Genomic DNA, 19,140 nt, shown 5'->3' on the forward strand with positions numbered 1-19,140 from the left:
TGATAGCCACCAAAAAGGCCACCTTCTGGGATAAGGTAAGCAAGGGAATCTCCCTAATATTTTCAAAGGGAGGTTTCTGGAGAACCGACAACACTAAATTAAGATCCCAGGGCGGCAAGGGCGCGCGCACCGGAGGAGCCAGGTGCCGCACCCCCTGGATTGAATTCCGCACCAGAGAATGAGTAGCCAGTGGCCTCTGGAAGAAGATCGCCAATGCTGAAACCTGACCCTTGATAGTGCTCAAGGCCAGCTTCTGCTCAACCCCCCATTGCAGGAAGGCCAATATCCGAGCCACCGAGTAAGAACGTGGAGAAACCCGAGGGACTCACACCACGCGATATAAGACTTCCATGTGCGATGATAGATCTTTCTGGAAGTCGCTTTCCTGGCTTTAATCAGAGTAGGAATAACTGAAACAGACAAACCCCTGTCCTTCAGCACCTGGCTAGCAGCCAAGCCGTCAAAGCCAGCGATCGTAAAGCAGGATGGAAGATCGGTCCCCGAGACAGCAGATCCTCCCTGAGAGGAAGTCGCCAAGGAGCGTCCGCGACCAGCCTGACCAAGTCGGCGTACCAGGCCCGACAAGGCCAGTCCAGAGCCACAAGGATGACGAATTCCCTCCGCCTCTATCCTGCGAAGAAGTTTCGGCAGCAACTTGAGAGGAGGAAAGGCATACAGCAGCTGATACTGCCCCCACGGAGCAACCAGCGCGTCTGCGGCGTCCGCCCGAAGATCGCGGGAGCGGGCTGCAAACCTTTGCACCTTCCTGTTGAGCCGAGATGCAAACAGATCCACGTCCGGGGTGCCCCAATGAAGGCACAAACTGGTGAAACACCTCTGGATGAAGAGACCATTCCCCTTGATCCAAGGTCTGACGGCTGAGAAAGTCTGCCTGCCAATTTTCCATGCCCGGAATGTGAACTGCGGAAAGAGCCGGAACAAACCGTTCCGCCCAATGAAGAATGTCGGCCACTTCTACGGCCGCCAGAACAATCTTGGTGCCCCCCTGGTGATGGACATAAGCCACGGCTGTGGCATTGTCCGACTGAATCCGAACCGGGTAGCCCCGAAGATGCTCGATCCAGTGAACCAGGCAAAACCTGATTGCTGTCAGTTCCAACACATTTATCGGCCACCTGGATTCTTCCAGGGACCAGAGCCCCTGAGCAGCCAGAGACTCCCTGGTCCGCTTGCTCAGCCAGATCCGATTGTCCAGGGAATCGGGATTCCGGTTCCATTTGAGAAGAATCTCCTTTTGGAGAGTCCGCGTATGAAACAGAGCCTGCGGAGACTCCGTACCAAGGAGGAGGTCGTCCAGGTAGCCCAGGACCGATATGCCCCGCAGCCGCAACAGCACCAGAACTGGGGCCAAAACCTTTGTGAAAACCTGGGGAGCAGAAGCGAGACCAAAGGGTAACGCCACAAACTGATCATGGTCCTCTCCCACAGCAAAGCGCAGAAACCGCTGGTGTCCTGCGTAAATGGGAACATGAAGATAGGCATCCTTGATGTCTATGAATGCCAGAAAATCCCCCTGATGCAGGGAGGCCACCACTGTGCGAATGGCCTCCACTCCTTGTTGCATCAAGTCCTGCACTGCCCCCAACAGAGCCGCTAGGCGATTCGGGGAAAGTCGCATATTGGAAGGGAAGAACCGCACCGGTGGAAGTGATCGTAACTCGATCTTGTATCCCGACCGTAGGACCATGTGAACCCATTTGTCTTGAATCCTGGAGAGCCACGGGTCCGGGAACCAGCGAAGACACCCCCCCACCCCTGATATGGGTGGAGGCGCACCTTCAGGCTGAAGCGGTCTTATCCTCAGGTCTGGAAGGACCGTATTTTTGCTTACCAGACCAGGGTCTCTTGAAACCCCCCGGGGGGGCTTTGGAGGGCTTCACCTTGTCGCCCGCCCCAGAAGAGCGAAAAAACTTCTTGTGAGCTGAAAAGGAAGGTCCCTGTCTGCGACGAGGTTCCTTACCCTTATTAGCCTGTGTTAGAAAGGTGCTCTTGCCCCCAGTGAGATCTTTGATAATCTCATCCAAGGTAGCACCAAACAGGCGATCCCCCTGAAAGGGGAGATCAGTCAAGGCTTTTTTGGAAGCCTGATCCGCCGACCAGCACTTCAACCATAGCATGCGCCGGAGGACCACCGCTGAGATCGACACACGCCCCAGCAATGGAGCAGTGTCCAGTGCGGCGTCACAAACAAACTGTAGCCCCTGCACCATCTGCTCCAGCAAATCCGTCACGGCAGGGGGGACTTCTCCCCTCCAGGTCATGGCGTAACAGCTTGGCCCATTCCGTCATCGTCTGCGAAACCAGAGCAATGGTAAACACTGGCCTCAAAGCCGACCCTGCCAGGGAGAATATGGAACGGGACACAGATTCTGCCCTACGATCAACCGGATCCCGAAAGGACGGGGAATCCTCCAACAGGATAACAGTAGCCTTATTTAGTCTGGAAACCGGTGGATCCACCGAAGGTGGCACCGCCCATTTCTTAAGGAGGGACTCAAACGGGTAGCACCTAGCAATCCGTTTGGGCATCCCAGGGGGTCGTTTTGGACGGACCCACTCCTTTTTAATGATATCCTCAAAGCATTTGAGAAAGGGAAACACCTTCGCCACCCTGGAGGGCTTGCGAGTGCCAAAGGCAACTTCCGTATGAGCTGCATCCGCAGGTGCAACCTCCAGTTTTAGGGTCTCCCGGACAGACACAATCAGTGCGTCCACCAGTGCCTTGTCTTGCGCTATGGCGGAGGCAGAAAGGTCATCCTCACTATCAGAGGAGATGGGGCGCGAGACAGCAGCCCCAGAGGAGGAACCCGCAGCAGCAGCGATTGGCTCAGGATCAGAATCTGAGGCATCAGACAAGACAGGGGTAGGCGGGGGTCGCTTTTTAGCCCCCCGTCCCTGACAGGCCACCTCCACCCGGGACACAAATGACTCCAGGACCGCCGAAAGCGCATCAATGTTGAGCGGAGAATCGGAGGGCCCTGTGGCCACCTCGAGGGGATCAGGTGGGGACACATGTGCAGCAGGGTCCATGGCAACACCAGGGGAACCCGTCAGCAAAATATGACAAAATTGAAAAATAAAAATAAACTTTTTTTTTTTTGCAAAATGTCACCCAGCACTGCAGCGCCCCTCAATGGTCAGACAGCGTGCCTCGAGACCCCCGCAGAGAGAGAGAGAGACCCCCAAAAGGCTCACCACACGATGCATCAGAGTTCAACAGGACTGCTCTCAGCGTTTGTCTGCATGACAAGGAAGTCCTGTGGAGCAATCTTCCCGACCCTAGGGAGGGGCTCCGCCTAGGGTTGCCACCTCATCCCTTTAAAACAGAACACATATTAATTACACAGGTTCTGTGGCTGATTAAGGTGGTAATTAAACTCACTTGGAGCCTTCTCTGCATTAAATTAGCCTCAGAACCTGTGTAATTAATTTGTGTTCCGTTTTAAAGGGATGAGGTGGCAACTCTAGCTCCGCCCCCTCACACGCCCTCAGTAACTCCCACAGCTGCCCAGCTCTGCAAACAAAACAAGCTGGGTGTACCAAGAGGGCCGCCCCCATGAGCCACACGAGGGACTCCAAACAAATGGCGGCCCCGCGCGCTGCGGTGAGAAGGGGGGTCCCCACATTCACTAACAGACAATCGATCGGCAGGTAGGCCCTGGGAAGCCAGGGAGGAAGCCCCCCGCACAATATCCATCCGCACTCGGGACCCCCCCCCACCCCCGCCCCCTTAGCGGCTTGCATGAACGGCTAGCCACCCCACACACACACAAACACCCCCCCCCCATAGGGGGGGAAGGGAGGGGGGGAGAGGGACACCACAGGGGGAGGGTACACAGGGGAACAGAGGGGAACCCAGATTAGTGTGGGTCCGACCGTCCCAGGGAGGGGCCCGGGTCCACCCCAGAGTCAGCCATGAGGAGCAGGGGGGGAAACATTTACTCACCATACTGGAACAGAGCGGGTGCCACTCCAGACAAAAAACCCTCACCGCCCAGTGGGGGGGGGGTGTCGGCCAAAGGAGACGCTGCGACTCGGCCGTCGACCGGTCGCATGCGACTCGGCGGGACGTTTAACCCGCGGGCCAGTCCCCGTCCAGCGGGACTATGTCGCGGCCGACCCAGCGCGGAGCTAGGGCCTGCACGCGCTCGTAGGCCGGCTGGGGTGACCACTGTATCTCAACATCCAGCCCGTCGCCCAGATCTGGCATAATTGCTTGAAGATCTCACAGGAACAACTGGAGAAAACAGCTAACTAAAAAAAGATTTATCTAAAAAAGCTTGCCAGGACCAGAGATCCCAGCAAGGAACTAAGGTCCTTACTCCTGACTAGGCAGAAAAAAACTGACATCCTATAGCAGGGAGAGAGAGGATATACCCCCTGGGACTGCCCATGGGTGTGGCCAGAACTTTTTTCCTGCCTAGTGTCCTACTCCTGTAGGGAGCAGTATAACCCTACGGATATCAAGATATCAGTCCTGCGTCTGTCAATGAGTGACAGAGAAACAGACAAAATGGGTAAGCATAAGGATTTCATTGACTTTGACTTCCAGTGACTTTTAGATTGTAATAGCTAGATGACTGGGACAGAACAACTCCAAAACTGCAGCGGTCAGGACCTACAAAAGTAGTCAAAGGAATGAAAACAGGTGAACCCTTGACATGGTCATGGATGACCAAGGCTCATTGATGCACGTGGGAAGCCTGGCCCGTGTAGTCCAATCCAATAGAATAGCTACTGTAGCTCCACTCACTGAAAAAGATAATGCTGGTTCCAATATAAATGTGTCAGAACACAGTGCATCCCAATTTGTTGTGTATGGGGATGCGTAGTCGCAGACAGGTCAGGGTGCCCATGCTGACCCGTGTCCACAGGTAAAAGAGCCTACAATGGGCACGTGAGCATCAGAACTGGACCACAGGAGCAATGGAAGAAAGTGGCCTGATCTGATGAATTCAAGACTAGTTTGAGGAACACACCGAGTTCACTGTGTTAACTTGACCTCCAAATTCTCCAGATCCAAACCCAATCCAGCATCTGTGAGATGTGCTGGAAAAACAAGTCTGAACCGCAGAGGCCTCACCCTGCAACTTACGGGACTTAAAGGATCTGCTATGGACGGCTTGGTGCCAGATACCACAGCATAGCTTGAGAGGTCTAGTGGAGTCCATGCCTTGCTGGGTTATGGCTGATTAGTGTATGTTTTATATAGTGTGTAGAATGACCCTAAGAAGCTTCAAATGGGGGGTCAGGAGGAGGATTCGGAGAGTGGAAGGGGGGGAGTAAGGGAATGTGGAAGGGGTTGGCCCAGTCGCTACATGGGCCTCTGGGTTTGTACTTGCCCCCTGGGCCGAAATTTGCAAGTCCGACCCTGCCTGAACCTTTGCAGGAATTAAATCCGCACAGGGAGACCTAAAAAACCTTAAAAAGAACAAACTTTGTCCTCCTTATTGGGTAAAAAAACATATTGCAGACCCCCCCCCCCGCGAGACCCCTAATAATCTCATTTAGGGTTGCCCCAAATAGGCGATCGCCTTGAAAGGGCAGATCAATGAGAGCTTCCTTGGAGACTCGGTCTCCACCGCTGAAACAGAAAGTTTGGACAGCACAGGAGCTGTATCCAAAGCTGCATCAGAAATAAACTGCAGCCCACAAACCAACTGGTCCGCTAAATCAACATAAGCAGCGAGGACCTGCTCACCCCCCCCCCCCCCCCCCGCAGCCCTGGCGCAAAAGCCTGGCCCATTCAGTTAGGGTCTGAGACACCAGGGCTGAGGCAAAGACTGGCCACAATGTCAGCCATAGTAAACATGCTTTCCTGTCAGCCAGGTCCTTAAAGGACGGGGATTCCTCTACTGGGATCATGGTTGCTTAATTCAACCTGGAAACAGGAGGGTCTACCACTGGTGGACTAGTCCACTACTCCTCAAAAGGGTAACGTACAGCAAAATGTTTGGGGACCACAAATGGTATATTTGGTTGTTCCCATCCCTTACAAGAAATCTGTCAAAATAAGGCACATAAGGAAATACCTTTGGAGTGCGAGGTGACTTATGCGTACCAAACGATACGGCCACGTCCGTAGCTACATCAGCCGCATCCTCCATTTTTAAAGTCTCACGCACTGCAGTGATTAGTGCATCTACTGGCTCTTTTTCATTCGTTGCTGCGACCGTGGAGGAATCACCCTATTGGATAGATCAGGGGGTGTGATATTAAGTCCCCCTGGATGGGCCGCGTCCACGGTGGCATCAGGCTCAGAATCAGATGAAACAGACTGAGCAGGGGAAGGTGGGGGATGCTTCCTCCTGGGCCTTTGCCCACACGCCACTTCCACCTGGGACACTAAGGACTGCAGGACCGCCGTCAGTGCAACCATGGGAAGCTGGTGTTTAAACTTTAATGTGCTATTATTACATGCTCTGGATGGAATTGTGTTGCTGATATATAAATGGCCAGCAGAGGAGTGTTAATTTTGATGATGTCAATTTTTTATTTAGTTTTAGTTATAGTCTTATGACTAAAATGCCATTTTAGTTTTAGTCGTATTTTAGTCTTAAGACTAAAATGCCATTTTAGTTTTAGTCGTATTTTAGTCATCTGAATTGTTTTAGTTTTAGTTGTATCTTAGTCTAATAAAATTGTGTTAATTTAGTCGACGAAAACGTTTTAGTCGGTTTTAGTCGACGAAATTAACACTGCAATGTACATAGATCACCCAGAGGGGAATGTTTTTTTTTTTTCTTAACAAAAGTTGAATTATGCTTAAAATGATTAATTAGAGATATGAGTTTGTGTTAATAATTAGATATTGCTCAATAATCTTCTGGCTGTGTCTGTTAATCATTGCTGATTTAGTTTAAAAGACACCCTAAACTGCTATAAATAACCTCCTAGTGTAAATGGATATCAGACATACTAAACTGGAAGTTCGTATTACTTTTCCTATACATGACTTTCTAAACTATTTATTTCCACTAGTCAACCTGTTGTGCTATTATAAACATGCTATAAAAAATAAAATGTATACAATACTGCAAACAGGCACAATGTATAGTGTAAAGTTGATGTAACTAAAAGAGTAAGTCCAGATGATTAACAGAGTTACTAGTGTATGGCTACTTCAGCAAATTGAATTCTGGTTTTATATCTGAAATTATAGCTCTAGTACGGTATATATAAACCCAACCGCTCATTTCTTTATATAATCCTTATTGCGTTAATGCAACTTTAAAAGTCATTTTAAATCTGCAGCTTTTGTTTTCATGCATTCCTTCATTTTTCAAGAGAAAAAAATATGAAATGATAAATACAGTTTAGTGAAGATGACAAAGGGCAACCAAAATATAGGATGTGTTCAAAGTGAAAAAAAAAAAAATGTTAAAGCAATACTCCATAAACATGCTGGTGGTGATAAATGCGACATTCCGTGAAGTCTAATCAATAAACTGTATTCAAATGACACTGTGGAATGAAGGCTACATAGTTACTGTACCTTAGACACATTTGTGGTTCATTCTAGTTTTACCCAATGCTTTATTTTTTGCAGTCTTATGGGAAAACTAGGGAGGTTGTGGTGAAACTTTAGGGAGGGGGACTGTGGCTAGTGGATGTGTTGGGCAAAGAGCGAGAGTAGCAGGACAGAGGGTAGAATGACAGGAAAGGAGGAAAGGGAGGCAATGGGAAGAAAGGGCATGCCAGATGCCCACACGCTGCATATATACATCCATGATGGCTGAGGTTTCTGCGCTGAGAGCACACTCCCAGTACAATTATCAAGCTGTCACAGGCATCTCTCGGTCTCTGTTCAAGATCGGGAGTTGATGGGATTGACTCATTATGTGACCAATGTGACAGCCAATCACAGTGATCACACGAGTGGAAAGACTGACCCAGTTAAAGGTCTGCTGGGAGGGGGCAGTAGGGGTTTATCCTTATTCACTGGGAATGTGTACATACACTTTCCCAGTAAACATGCACTATGTTAAGTAAGCAGCCTCAAATTCTTTAGCAAATTAACCCAACAGGGTTGATTAAACCTAGATTTAAAAACACTATCTTTAGAATTTATTGTATTTTGGCTATGAATTAAGGGTTGTCTTTAAATAGGATTTAATATTGAGTAATATATAAAACGTTTGTGAAACATTTTATTACAGATCTTAAACCGTTGCTAAATGTCTTGCAAGAAAAAAGACAAATAAATGTTTCAGCTTGGGAAAATTCCACTGTATGTGCCTTTCTGTGCTGAACATGTGACCAAAAGCCTAGGCATTTGGTTATGTAACTATTGTTGAAGGGGAGGATCAGTTTAGGATGGCCATAGACGGTTCGAATCTGGGCTGGTTCAGCAGGGACCGGCTGAGATTCGAACCATGGGCAGACTGATTGTACCCAAGTTGATCCACTTATCAACATGGGTACAACCAGCATTTCAGATTTTCCATGCGATTATAGCAATAGCAATAATCACAGTGTGTTCTGCCAGCAGGGACGACTCCCCCCCCCCCCCCCCCCCCCGCCAGATGAACACAATAGAGGGATTCCCTCATCAATCAACACTGACTGTGTTAATGGAAAAATCAAACTATTTTCTTTCCTGAAACACGTGGTTGCAGAAAAGAAAATTGCACCACCTTTGGCCAGCTATAGACTGACTTATCTTCCTCTGAAGGAAAGATCACACAGCCAAATGGATAGAGTTATTGTCATATGGCCAGCATAGAAAGAATCCTGTAGCAGCATTTTCACCATAAAAAGTGCATGCTTCAGCCCTTGTATTACTCTGTTTCCCAGTACAATGAACAGAAGAAGACTGGGGATGATTTACTAAAGAAAAACAGACTGTACACTTTGCAAGGGAATTTCATGAGGTGAAGCTCTACTTTCTGAGTCACGTGTCCAGAGCATGTATGCAGATTAAGAATTCTGACTTCACATGTTGTATGCTTGTTCTGGGACATCCAGGAACGGAAGTCAGATGATCAAAATGAATGCCAGGCAACTAGCATTTTCATTAGGTCAGTAATAAACTGCCCCCACATTTCTTTCAGCATGCCTTTCCTTTAGGAGTAAGCAGAAAAAATAAACAGAAATTAAGAGAAAATATGTGCATAGTAAGTATATGTTATAAAAAGGAATTCTCTTGACACATCATCATATTGCTTGCCCCTAACACATCCCTTTCCAGCCTAGGGCTAGTGCTCTTGCTTATACGCTGCAATTTATGTAATTATTCCTGTTGATGTTACTGTACAGCATAAATGTGAAAAAAAATCCAAGTCTAAAAAAATTTTTTTTGCTCAGCAATTTCTTAAACCCTTGCTCTCTCGACCAATAATGTATTTATTCAGGGCCAGTAAAGGATAAGTTAAGATTGTCCTTTGTACATCTATATATTTAAATACACATTATATAAATTAATAATGGTAAAGATTTACAGCCCATATTATCACTTCTACATTGGTCATGTTCTCTTCTATGATTTGTCCAGAAGCCTGTGCAAAAATTTGTTTTTTTTCTGTGGATATATCACAGAAGGCATCCCTGGTCCCCCTTCTCCTTTAGACGCTCACACTCCCTGCCAGTTATAAGCTATTTCAGAGAACATTTACATCTAAGGAGTTGCCAGGATGCTTTCCTATTTCCTGTAGGGAACCCTACATACATAGCTCTATCGGTAGAGAGTCCTATTAAAGGTACAGTAGCTTTATCAGGATTTAGTGGGAAATCTGAACTGGTAGGATGCGCGATGATCCCAATACAACCCCCCAAGATAAGCAAGAGACAGCAAAATACCTAAAGATTGTATTTGTTAACTTGCTTAGTGTGCCTGAATAAATTAAATGAGCTTAGATATATTAAAGGAAAAGTATACTATTTACTGTATAGTATATTGGACCATTAAAACAATCCTCGATTTCTGTTAAAATAGCATTAAATGACAGTTTCTCAACTGTGGTTCTGCTGTAAATCAATGTTTTGACAGATGTATATCCACCCAGCGTTGTTTTCAATGCACACTGATAACTGATGCCTCCTAGTTTCAGCTCCTGTGAACTCAGAGGGCGGTGCGCCAGGAGGAGTGGAGAGAGCTGGAACATGTGGCTGAAGCAGGAGACGAGATGCTCTGTATGGCAGCACTGAATGCAAACTGTGAGGGGAGGAAGCAGAGAGCAGGAGCAGGAGCAGAAGGCTGCAGCAGGAGGTGACATCCTGTGTACGGCAGAGCTGAATGTGGAGAGCAGGAGCAGAGAGTAGGAGCAAGCAACTAAATGAGACTGAATGTAGTAGGAGGTGAGATCATAATAGCTGTATGTTAAGGCATAACATACAAATATTGTGAGCTCATCTCCTGTTGGATTCAGTCTAATCAAGCCACATATTTTCTCTCTCTCTGCAGGCAGCATACACAGTATGTCACCTCCTGTTACATTCCACTACATGAGTCTGCATTCAGTTCTGCCACACACAGGATATCCCTTCTGCTTCATCCAGGTGCTCCTGCTCTATGTTCTCCCTCTCTGCAGCCTGCATTCAGTGCTGCCATACAGAGCATCTAACCTTCTGCTGCAGCAACGTGCTCCTGCTCTATCCACTTCTTCGGTGTCACCCTCTGGGTTCACAGGAGCTGGAACTACAAAGAAGGCATCGGGTATCAATGAACGCTGACAATACTGTCAGTGCACTTCGAAAAACAACATTGAGATAATATACAGTACATCCGCCACAATGTTGATTTGCAGCGGAACCCCTGGGGGCATTTTGCGGAAACCCTGATACAGTTAGGCCTTATTTAGAATCTCTTATCCAGGTCTTGGAGATCAATTGCAGTGGTTTAATACACTCTTCCCACCAGTGGTAATCAAATTTACCCTCCCCCAGCATTGATGGTCAGCGGTTATTTACCTTAGCACTTGCCTGACATTACTGGCTTTATTTTAGTGCTGGGTGCTAAACACAGCATTTTTTGCACTCTGCAAAGTAACCAATAGGTGTAGGACTTAACCTAGGACACAGGGAGCTGGCAGTCCAAATACTGGGCACCAGCGGTCAATACTCAGACAAAAAAAAGTTAAAACGAAAACCAAAAAAGGGCCGATTTAATTAACCACTTAGTCGTTTTCTTTTTTGTAAATCTACATTTCTAATTAAAAAAAACTTTGAAAAGGCAATACATTTCCTTTAGGCACTTATTTATACTTTATTTTGTATTTGTACATTTCAGAGCAATTTACAGAAAAGAGAGACAGGATAGATAGTGATCATGCAGATTTATCTCTGTGCATTAAAACATCAAGAAATAATGCAACTCACCTAACTTCTATGTGGTCACTTAGACCTTCTACGTACAGCTACTGTCAAACCATATGGGAAATCTCTGGCGTCAGACCTTTTTATATGAAACAAAATTATTCATCCAACTTGGGTTTTTGCCTAATGTCTCTGAGAAGTCATTAAGCATTTGGATCTCATACATAGATGGATGGCTGATCTCTACATTACTCTGAAAGTATGAGCCTAGGTTTCTGGCGTGGAGCCTGAATGTAACAGAGGATGTATTGTAAACATTGTAGGAGCCAATCATTTTATTTCATTTACAAGTAGAAAGACATCCTGTGGTAAACATCACCAGAGGAGTGAATGCCTAAAAAGAAAGCTATTGTACAGTGTTTACATGAAGTACTGCAGGAAAAACTGGAATACATGTACAGAATGTTACGTATCACTCTACAACACAGATCTGTAATGCACAAGTTAAGCTAACCATACATCGGATTCATTATATGTCTTAGCACGAGTAGAAATCCAGCTATTACATCATCTCAGTATACTTTCCAGATTGCCCAAGAGTGACTTTTCCCTACAGAAAAACAGGTTACATAACTTTAAATTATACAAAGTGGTGCAGCTCACTGCAGTTCCACAATGTTGGAGGTGCAAACACCCCCTAAAATATTCTTAATTTTATTAGTGTGATCTGGCAAAACAAGAGTGTAAAGGCCCGTACACACTATACGAAAATCTGAAGGGAAATTTCGTCCGACGAGCGATTCTGCTGATTTTCGGATTGTTCGTATGGTGCTTTTGACAGCCGATTACAAATTTTTGGACGACAAAAACTGGATGTGCAGGCTATAAAATTTTTATCGTACGTCAAGACAACGTCATTTAATTAGTACAGTTTTCGCCCGAAAAAAATCCTAAGAGCAAGACTAGGCATGCTCAGAAACGAAAGAACACATACAAAACAATTCAACACATGATATCACTTCTGAAGTAGAATTCTGTTGTACGGGAATTTTCGTATGAAAGTAACCTCTTCACTTTCGACATGAGACTAGTATGTAACAAAAAACGGACGACAGATCGTTCGATAATCTGATCGTGTGTACGAGGCTTAAGGCCCTGTTCACACCTGAGCATTTTTCAGCTCGTAAAAAAATGTTCTTCTCTGAAGTTCCTAAACGCCAAACAAGCAAAATCCCATTCATTTTAATGGCCCCTGTTCACATATGAGCATTTGGTCGCCTGAAGATCAAAAGAGGACATGAGCTTCCTTTTTGGCACAATGCAAATGTTTTTGGTCAGATGTCAATGCCCGCCTCCAAATGCCTGCAAAAAACGCCTGAAATACACACAAAGTCTGAAAAACACCCAAAAAAAACGCCTGAAAACGATACGCTCAGGTGTGAATGGAGCCTAAGGGATTTATTCAAAGCTGCACACACTTAGTGCGGAATGGTTGTACATAAGTAGTTGTAGATATTGTAGTCATCTTGACTTGCCCTATAAACAATCATTTAACAGATTGCTATATGTAAGTTTTCTGCACAGAAAAAAAGAGGTTTCATCAGGAAGATAAATGTTATTGGTGGCCTACCCTTTCTTTCCCTTAAAATTTTGCTAATAAAAGCTAATGGATATAATTGCCCATTACAGTATTATTAGTAATCATACATACATCACAGGAAATATAGCTGATATTTGCTCAATGGGCCGTCTATCTAGACAGCAGCAGACTATTAAACAGGCCTATTAATTCCCTACCAGGTTGCTGAAAGAGCTTGTGGTCTCTGTCCTGGAGAACAGACTTTTCTTCCGTCACAGTTAATATCTGGATGAATCAGTGATTTATACTGATGTTTTGAAACATGCAAAATGTATTTTGGTTGTAAATTGCAAGAGTACTGGTGTGTTTTTGAGCCTAGCTTTACTCTCACTGTTCTTCAGAATTTTTACAATTCCTGCACATCAAGTGTGTCAGCAGTAACTAGGGGTCTGTAGTAGCAACAGCAGTGGTCAGCAGAGGGATACTTTTTTCATCAATCCAAGGAGTTGAATTGGAGTTGTGTAGGAAGCTCTGCCACAGAGTGAGGTTTCAGCAAACGCGCTAATAGACGGAAATGTATAGTACCTGCTTTATTTTTTACTGAAAATTATGAACATTTATGCATTGGACATCTGCTCATCTTGGACTGGATTCATCTATATCTCGATGCTGTGACAGGAAGTCAGGTAAATCTGGGAATGTAGTCACAGGCAGGAGATACATTTCCACCCGATTTAGAAAGTTCACCAATTACTATAGGGTGTTGGCTACAGAGCTAGCCAGCAGGAAGTTGAACCGACTTCAGCTGTTCAGAATGAGGAAATGAAGGCCTCTATAATTTGTCCAAAGGAAGTCCTATTGATTGCTGCCTCCTGTCGCCGTGTGGGCTGGGAGAGGAGGACAGACAGATGTGTGCCTCCCGACGCTGAGGAAGCCTGGGAGAAGGACTGCTGTCTCCTGTCGCCGTGTGGGCTGGGAGAGGAGGACAGACAGATGAGTGCCTCCCGACAAGCTGGTGAGCATGGGAGAAGACCCCCTGAAGTGATGTGCGCTAAGGAGGGTAACCAGTTGTGAAGACTTCTCAAGGTAAATAAACGAACTATTTCTATGTGGAAGAAATAAAGGAATGTTTGCCAAGCAAAGAGAAAAACAAAGGGACAGCTTAAATGAACATGTGCTGTGGTGGAGAGATAAAACATGGACTATTGAGAGTCTGCTGTATGACCAGCCAAGTCTGCCCAACAGTAGGTTGGGGACAGACTTCATTAGATAGGTTCCAGTGTGTGAGAAGGTAGCCGCCCACAGTGGCAAGGATTTATTTTGTTTTATTTTATTTTGGCTGTTTTGAGGCTTGCAATTTTGTGAAGTAAATTGAATGAATAAATCAGTGTTGTTTGCAACCACTGCTCGGCTATCTCTCTGTGAAAACGCACCCCCAAAGGGGTCATCCACGCCTACCACCGAGCCAATCCCTCACAATGCCTATCTGCATATAAATATAACTTATCCATATCATACCATGGGGGCCCACAAGCTTTTAGCTGTTCTTTAGCCCTAGTGCTAGACCTGTCTAAGTTTGGACATTCCTCTTCCTCCCTAGAAGGTGCCATGAACATCAAACCTGTGAGCAACTCTTAATAGTGGTAAATTGACACCATTGCTGGTATGTGTATCTTTGTAAACCAAAGAGTGCTATGAATACCACATATTTTTAATTTTAGGAATTCTCATGGTCCTGCACTAACAAACACACACCCCTCCACGTGCCTATGACTCTTTTTGTTGATTAAATCTGTATATACTGTACACCTGGACACAGTATGGCTCTGGACATCATTATGTTAAACCCTTATCAACTGTCAAAACACAATTACCTTTACAGTCATTTGCCGTAAACATTGCTGGAGCTTTGCAATGTTGCTGAAGGATTTTGTAACACTAAGAAATCCTAATGATTCATGGAAATGTACCCAAATATGTCTAACTCTCAATGTGTCCATCTGCGCCTAGAAGTCCTTATCCACCAATCACAGTCACTGTTCATTAGTGTCTGTCTATATTTTATATATATATATTGTGGGAGATTAGCTCGGTGGCGGGTATGGATGACCCCTTGGGGGGGTGCGTTTACACAGGGAGATAGCCGAGAAGTGGTTGCAAACAACAGTTTGGTTTATTCTTGCCATTTACTTCACACAAGTGCAAGCCTCAAAAACATCAAAATAAAAATAAAACACAAAATAAATCCTTGCCACTGTGGGCGGCTACCTTCTCACATACAGGAACCTACCTACGGAGTCTGTCTCCAACCTACTGTTGGGCAAACTTTGCTGATCCTACAGCAGACACTCAATAGTCCATGTTTTTTCTTCACACAACAAATGTCCATTGAACATGTCCCTTTTCCTCTTCACATTGAACATGTCCCTTTGCTTTTCTCTTCACACAGCACATGTTCATTGATCATGTCCCTTTTCCTCTTCACATTGAACATGTCCCTTTGCTTGTCTCTTCACATAGCAAACAGTTCAATTATTTCTTCCACATAGAAATAGTTCATTTTCTCACCTTGAGAAGTCTTCACACTTTTTACCCTCCTCAGCGCACATCGCTCCAGAAGGTCTTCTCCCATGCTCACACAGCGTCGGGAGGCACACATCTGACAGTCCTCCTCTACCCACACGGCGTCAGGAGGCAGCAATCCTTCTCCCATGCCCACACGACCTCGGGAGGCACACATCTGACTGTCCTCCTCTCCCCAGCTCACACAGCATCAGGAGGCAGCAATCAATAGACTTCCTTTGGACAAATTATAGAGGCCTTAACTTCCTCATTCCGAACAGCTGAAGGCCTTTCAACTTCCTTAAGCCGTCCTGGCTACCTTTTCAGCCGACACCCTATAGTAATTGGTGAATTTGTCTAACCCAAACAGAAATGTATCTCCTGTCTGTGACAACATTCACAGATTTACCTGACTTCCTGTCACAATATATATTATATATATATATATATATATAGCACAGTTAAAGAGGAAGTAAACTCTCTCTCATCACTTTAGCACATACAAATCTGAATACAAAGCACTATTGATCGGTGTCCTCAGATCTCACCTTACTTGCTCAGTTTGCTTGTAATCCGTCCATTTATCTGTAATGATGTCACCGGCGCATGCGCATATCTCCTGCGATTCACGGCACGCTCTTTGTGCTTATAGTCCATTAAGCAGTGTGCCGTGACCACTGGGCTCCAATACCGCTAGATTACATTCCCAACCTCAGGAACTAGAATAAGGGTTGGGTGGGAAATGATCGTGCGTGCGTGAGATTACAGTAAAGGGCGGAAGTATTGTATACTACAGACACGGAAAAACAAGACTAAATATGGCGCTGACCTATCCTGGGAGAAACTAATTTATAAACTTCTTAAACACAGTAAGGAACATGCGATTTAGGCTAAATGTGTTATAATGTGTTAGAAGAATTTAATATAATGGTCTAATTGAAAAGCAGCATAGGAGGGGGAGAGTTTACTTCCTCTTTAACCTATTACAATATGTGTATGCCATTTCCCTCTGGGAAAACCCATCACCAGAATTTGCCAGTGGTGGTAGTGCAGCAATTGTCGATAAGTTGCTGTAATTACATACAGGTGGAAGGTAATAATACTTTTTCTGAATTTTTTTATTTGACTTCCCTGTTTTGAAAGTTGTATTACAAAGATTGGTGCCCTAAGTTAGACTTGCAGTTTGCATTGAATCTATCACTGATCTTATAGTGCCCGTTTTGTAGCCCTTAGATTATTTGTGCCCCCCCTTATAAAGACATGGATTTAAAAAATTTTAACCACACACGATGCAGTTCTGTTAGATCTATCAAGCTGGTACTTTTAACTTTATGTGACAGCCAGAATACTTAAAGCATGTCTAATCACTTGCACAGAATGTTTGAGTTTTGTGGGCATGCTCAAGAGAACTTGGAAATCCAGATGCCAGATTACATAACATTAAACCCTATAGAATTTTCAGGAATTTTTGTAGATACAGATCTACTTTGAACTGAATATAAACCTTTTGGAGGGGGGGGGGGGTGCTATCCTATTATTAGATACCTGTAATGCAACTGTTGTTGGTATAAAGAGGTGCCAACAGGACCATCCACTGATCAAGTTTGAGACAATTCACTAGAACTGTCCAAAAAACACTGAGTATATGGCTAGTTGCAGGCCTTGTTCACAAGGACGTACTAGAGCCATTCACTGTGTGAGGGCTGTGTTTGCTCAAATGGGGATGCAGAGGCAGTCCCATTCATGTTGGTTGGGAAGCAACAGCTGCACAGACACATCTGCTACTCTCAATTTGACATCCTTGTATTTGCATGGCCCCGAACACAGACAGTATGTGATCAGGACAATGCACCTGCACCCACACGGATTATGTCTGTGCAGCCGCAGAATCTTAATTGACTTGAATTGGACTGCCTGCACAGCACACCTGTGTGGGAAAACATGGCCCTCGCATGGGCGTACACTTAAGTACATCAGTGTGAATGGGGCCTTATTCTGTCTAGGTCTTGCATACATAGATGTGCATTTATCTATTTTTTTTTAACATCTACGGGTGTTCACATTATGTGAAGATTTATAATCTTCACCTCTGTCACTTACAACAATGCTAACAGGGGTTTCTGGTACAATAATGCTATTGGAAATTAAAGGAAATACAGTCCAGGGGTCACCCATGCATATGATCACATATGAATGAGAATCTTTTACACCTTCAAAAAGTAATGAAAAAAAAAAGGGTAGGTGCATGCATGCATGCCAGTATAATGAACAATATGGCCAAGAGACCTAGGCCTAAGAGTGTGTGAGGAGAATGTTAGGAAAGAGCCAGGTAGAGAGATAGAGAAGAGAAAGATCAGAGTAAGAAAAGGAGAAAGAATATGAATAAAAAGAGAATAGAGCTGGGATTGGGCAGTGCAATAGGGCCAACTCTGCATCCTTGTGAATTTGTAAATGAAATAAGGTGTGCAGGAGTCCGAAAACCCTAGACCAAATCCGGTTAGGTGAGGGCAAGTCCACAAAGTATGGAGGACAACTCTGCATAGGCCACAGGCCCTAAAACATCTATTACTCTATGAGGGATTTGCATGTGCTATACAGGCTGGAAGCCAGTACCATCTTAGTAAGACATTCTATGCTGCCTTCAGGGTCATAGTATTAATGCTAACAGGTGAATAGGCTTCATCACGTGGGACAAACTAGCAGTCGTAAGACAAACAGGAATTAAAAAGGTAACTTTCAATTCAAAATGTGTCATTTATTTATGTTCCCGGAATGTACTAAGGAATCAGAATGCAGAAAAGAGGCCTACATCATCACCTTATGGACCTGGGTTGCAAAAAAAATGAAGTGAGCCGAGGCCAAATGTACCTGGTAAAGTGAAATGCAGGGATTTTTTTTTTCTAATTCCCTACCATGATTCAATGTCTGACGTGAACTCAAGGACATTTCACCTTACTTAACATTTAACAAGAAAGGATTCTCAGTGAAATGGTAAAATAAAGCACATTTGTATGGCTAAAGATCAGTGGTGGCAATGGCATTTTTTTCAATATTATGACCAAGCAGTTATACACTCGGCATGACATTTTTTTTTTGTATTTCCATGTTCTTTATAACCACAGAGATAATTAACTCAAAGAACCAAACTGTTTGGAATTTTTAGACATAGTCATTACACGATAGTTAGAGTAGTTACAATGTCTCTTTTTTTTTAAAAAACATAAGCTATTGAGAAGAGTACCTCCATTCATTACAAGTTTTATATGTGCTAGAATCAACTTCTCTGTCACTCATTATTTAATGCATACTATATTTCTAGCACTCGCGCACATTTACAATGCATCGTAATAAGGCAACACTCACTTGTTTGGATGATACAAAAGAAGAATATCCAACTTTTCCCGACCATCTCTCCAGGAGCTCTGAACTGCGCCCTCCCCAAGCTTCTTCCAAGAAAGAGACTGTTATATTCCAGCAGTTCACTTATGAAAAGGTGTTTAGTGATCATGCCTGCTCCCTGCTGGCCAGGTTCCACATCAAGGAGTGTTTGACTAAAGGGCAAAGAGGAGCTGGCAGATGGAAAACACCAGGGAAAAATACCTCAACTCAAAACTGTTCAGGGTCGACTCCTGACTTTTGATATTTAATGTACGTAAAAGTAATAAATGTATTTATTAAATAGACAAGAGGTAAGCAAGGTAAAAAACAAAAGGGTATTTTTGTTC

At 44.8% G+C, this 19,140-nt stretch overlaps 1 protein-coding gene across 1 annotated transcript in view; it reads right to left on the minus strand.

Annotated features, from left to right (window-relative positions):
• The window catches only part of MELTF (melanotransferrin), a 113,072-nt gene extending 94,134 nt beyond the window's left edge, over positions 1-18,938 (minus strand). The window contains exon 1 of the mRNA XM_082252433.1: positions 18,779-18,938. Coding sequence (XP_082108559.1) covers positions 18,779-18,923 — 145 coding nt within the window. The 5' untranslated portion in view covers positions 18,924-18,938. The remainder of the gene's footprint in view (positions 1-18,778) is intronic.
• Between the last annotated feature and the right edge of the window lie 202 nt (positions 18,939-19,140).

The sequence above is a fragment of the Pelophylax lessonae genome, assembly GCF_965119305.1.
Source record: "Pelophylax lessonae genome assembly, chromosome: 3".
NCBI lineage: Eukaryota > Metazoa > Chordata > Amphibia > Anura > Ranidae > Pelophylax > Pelophylax lessonae.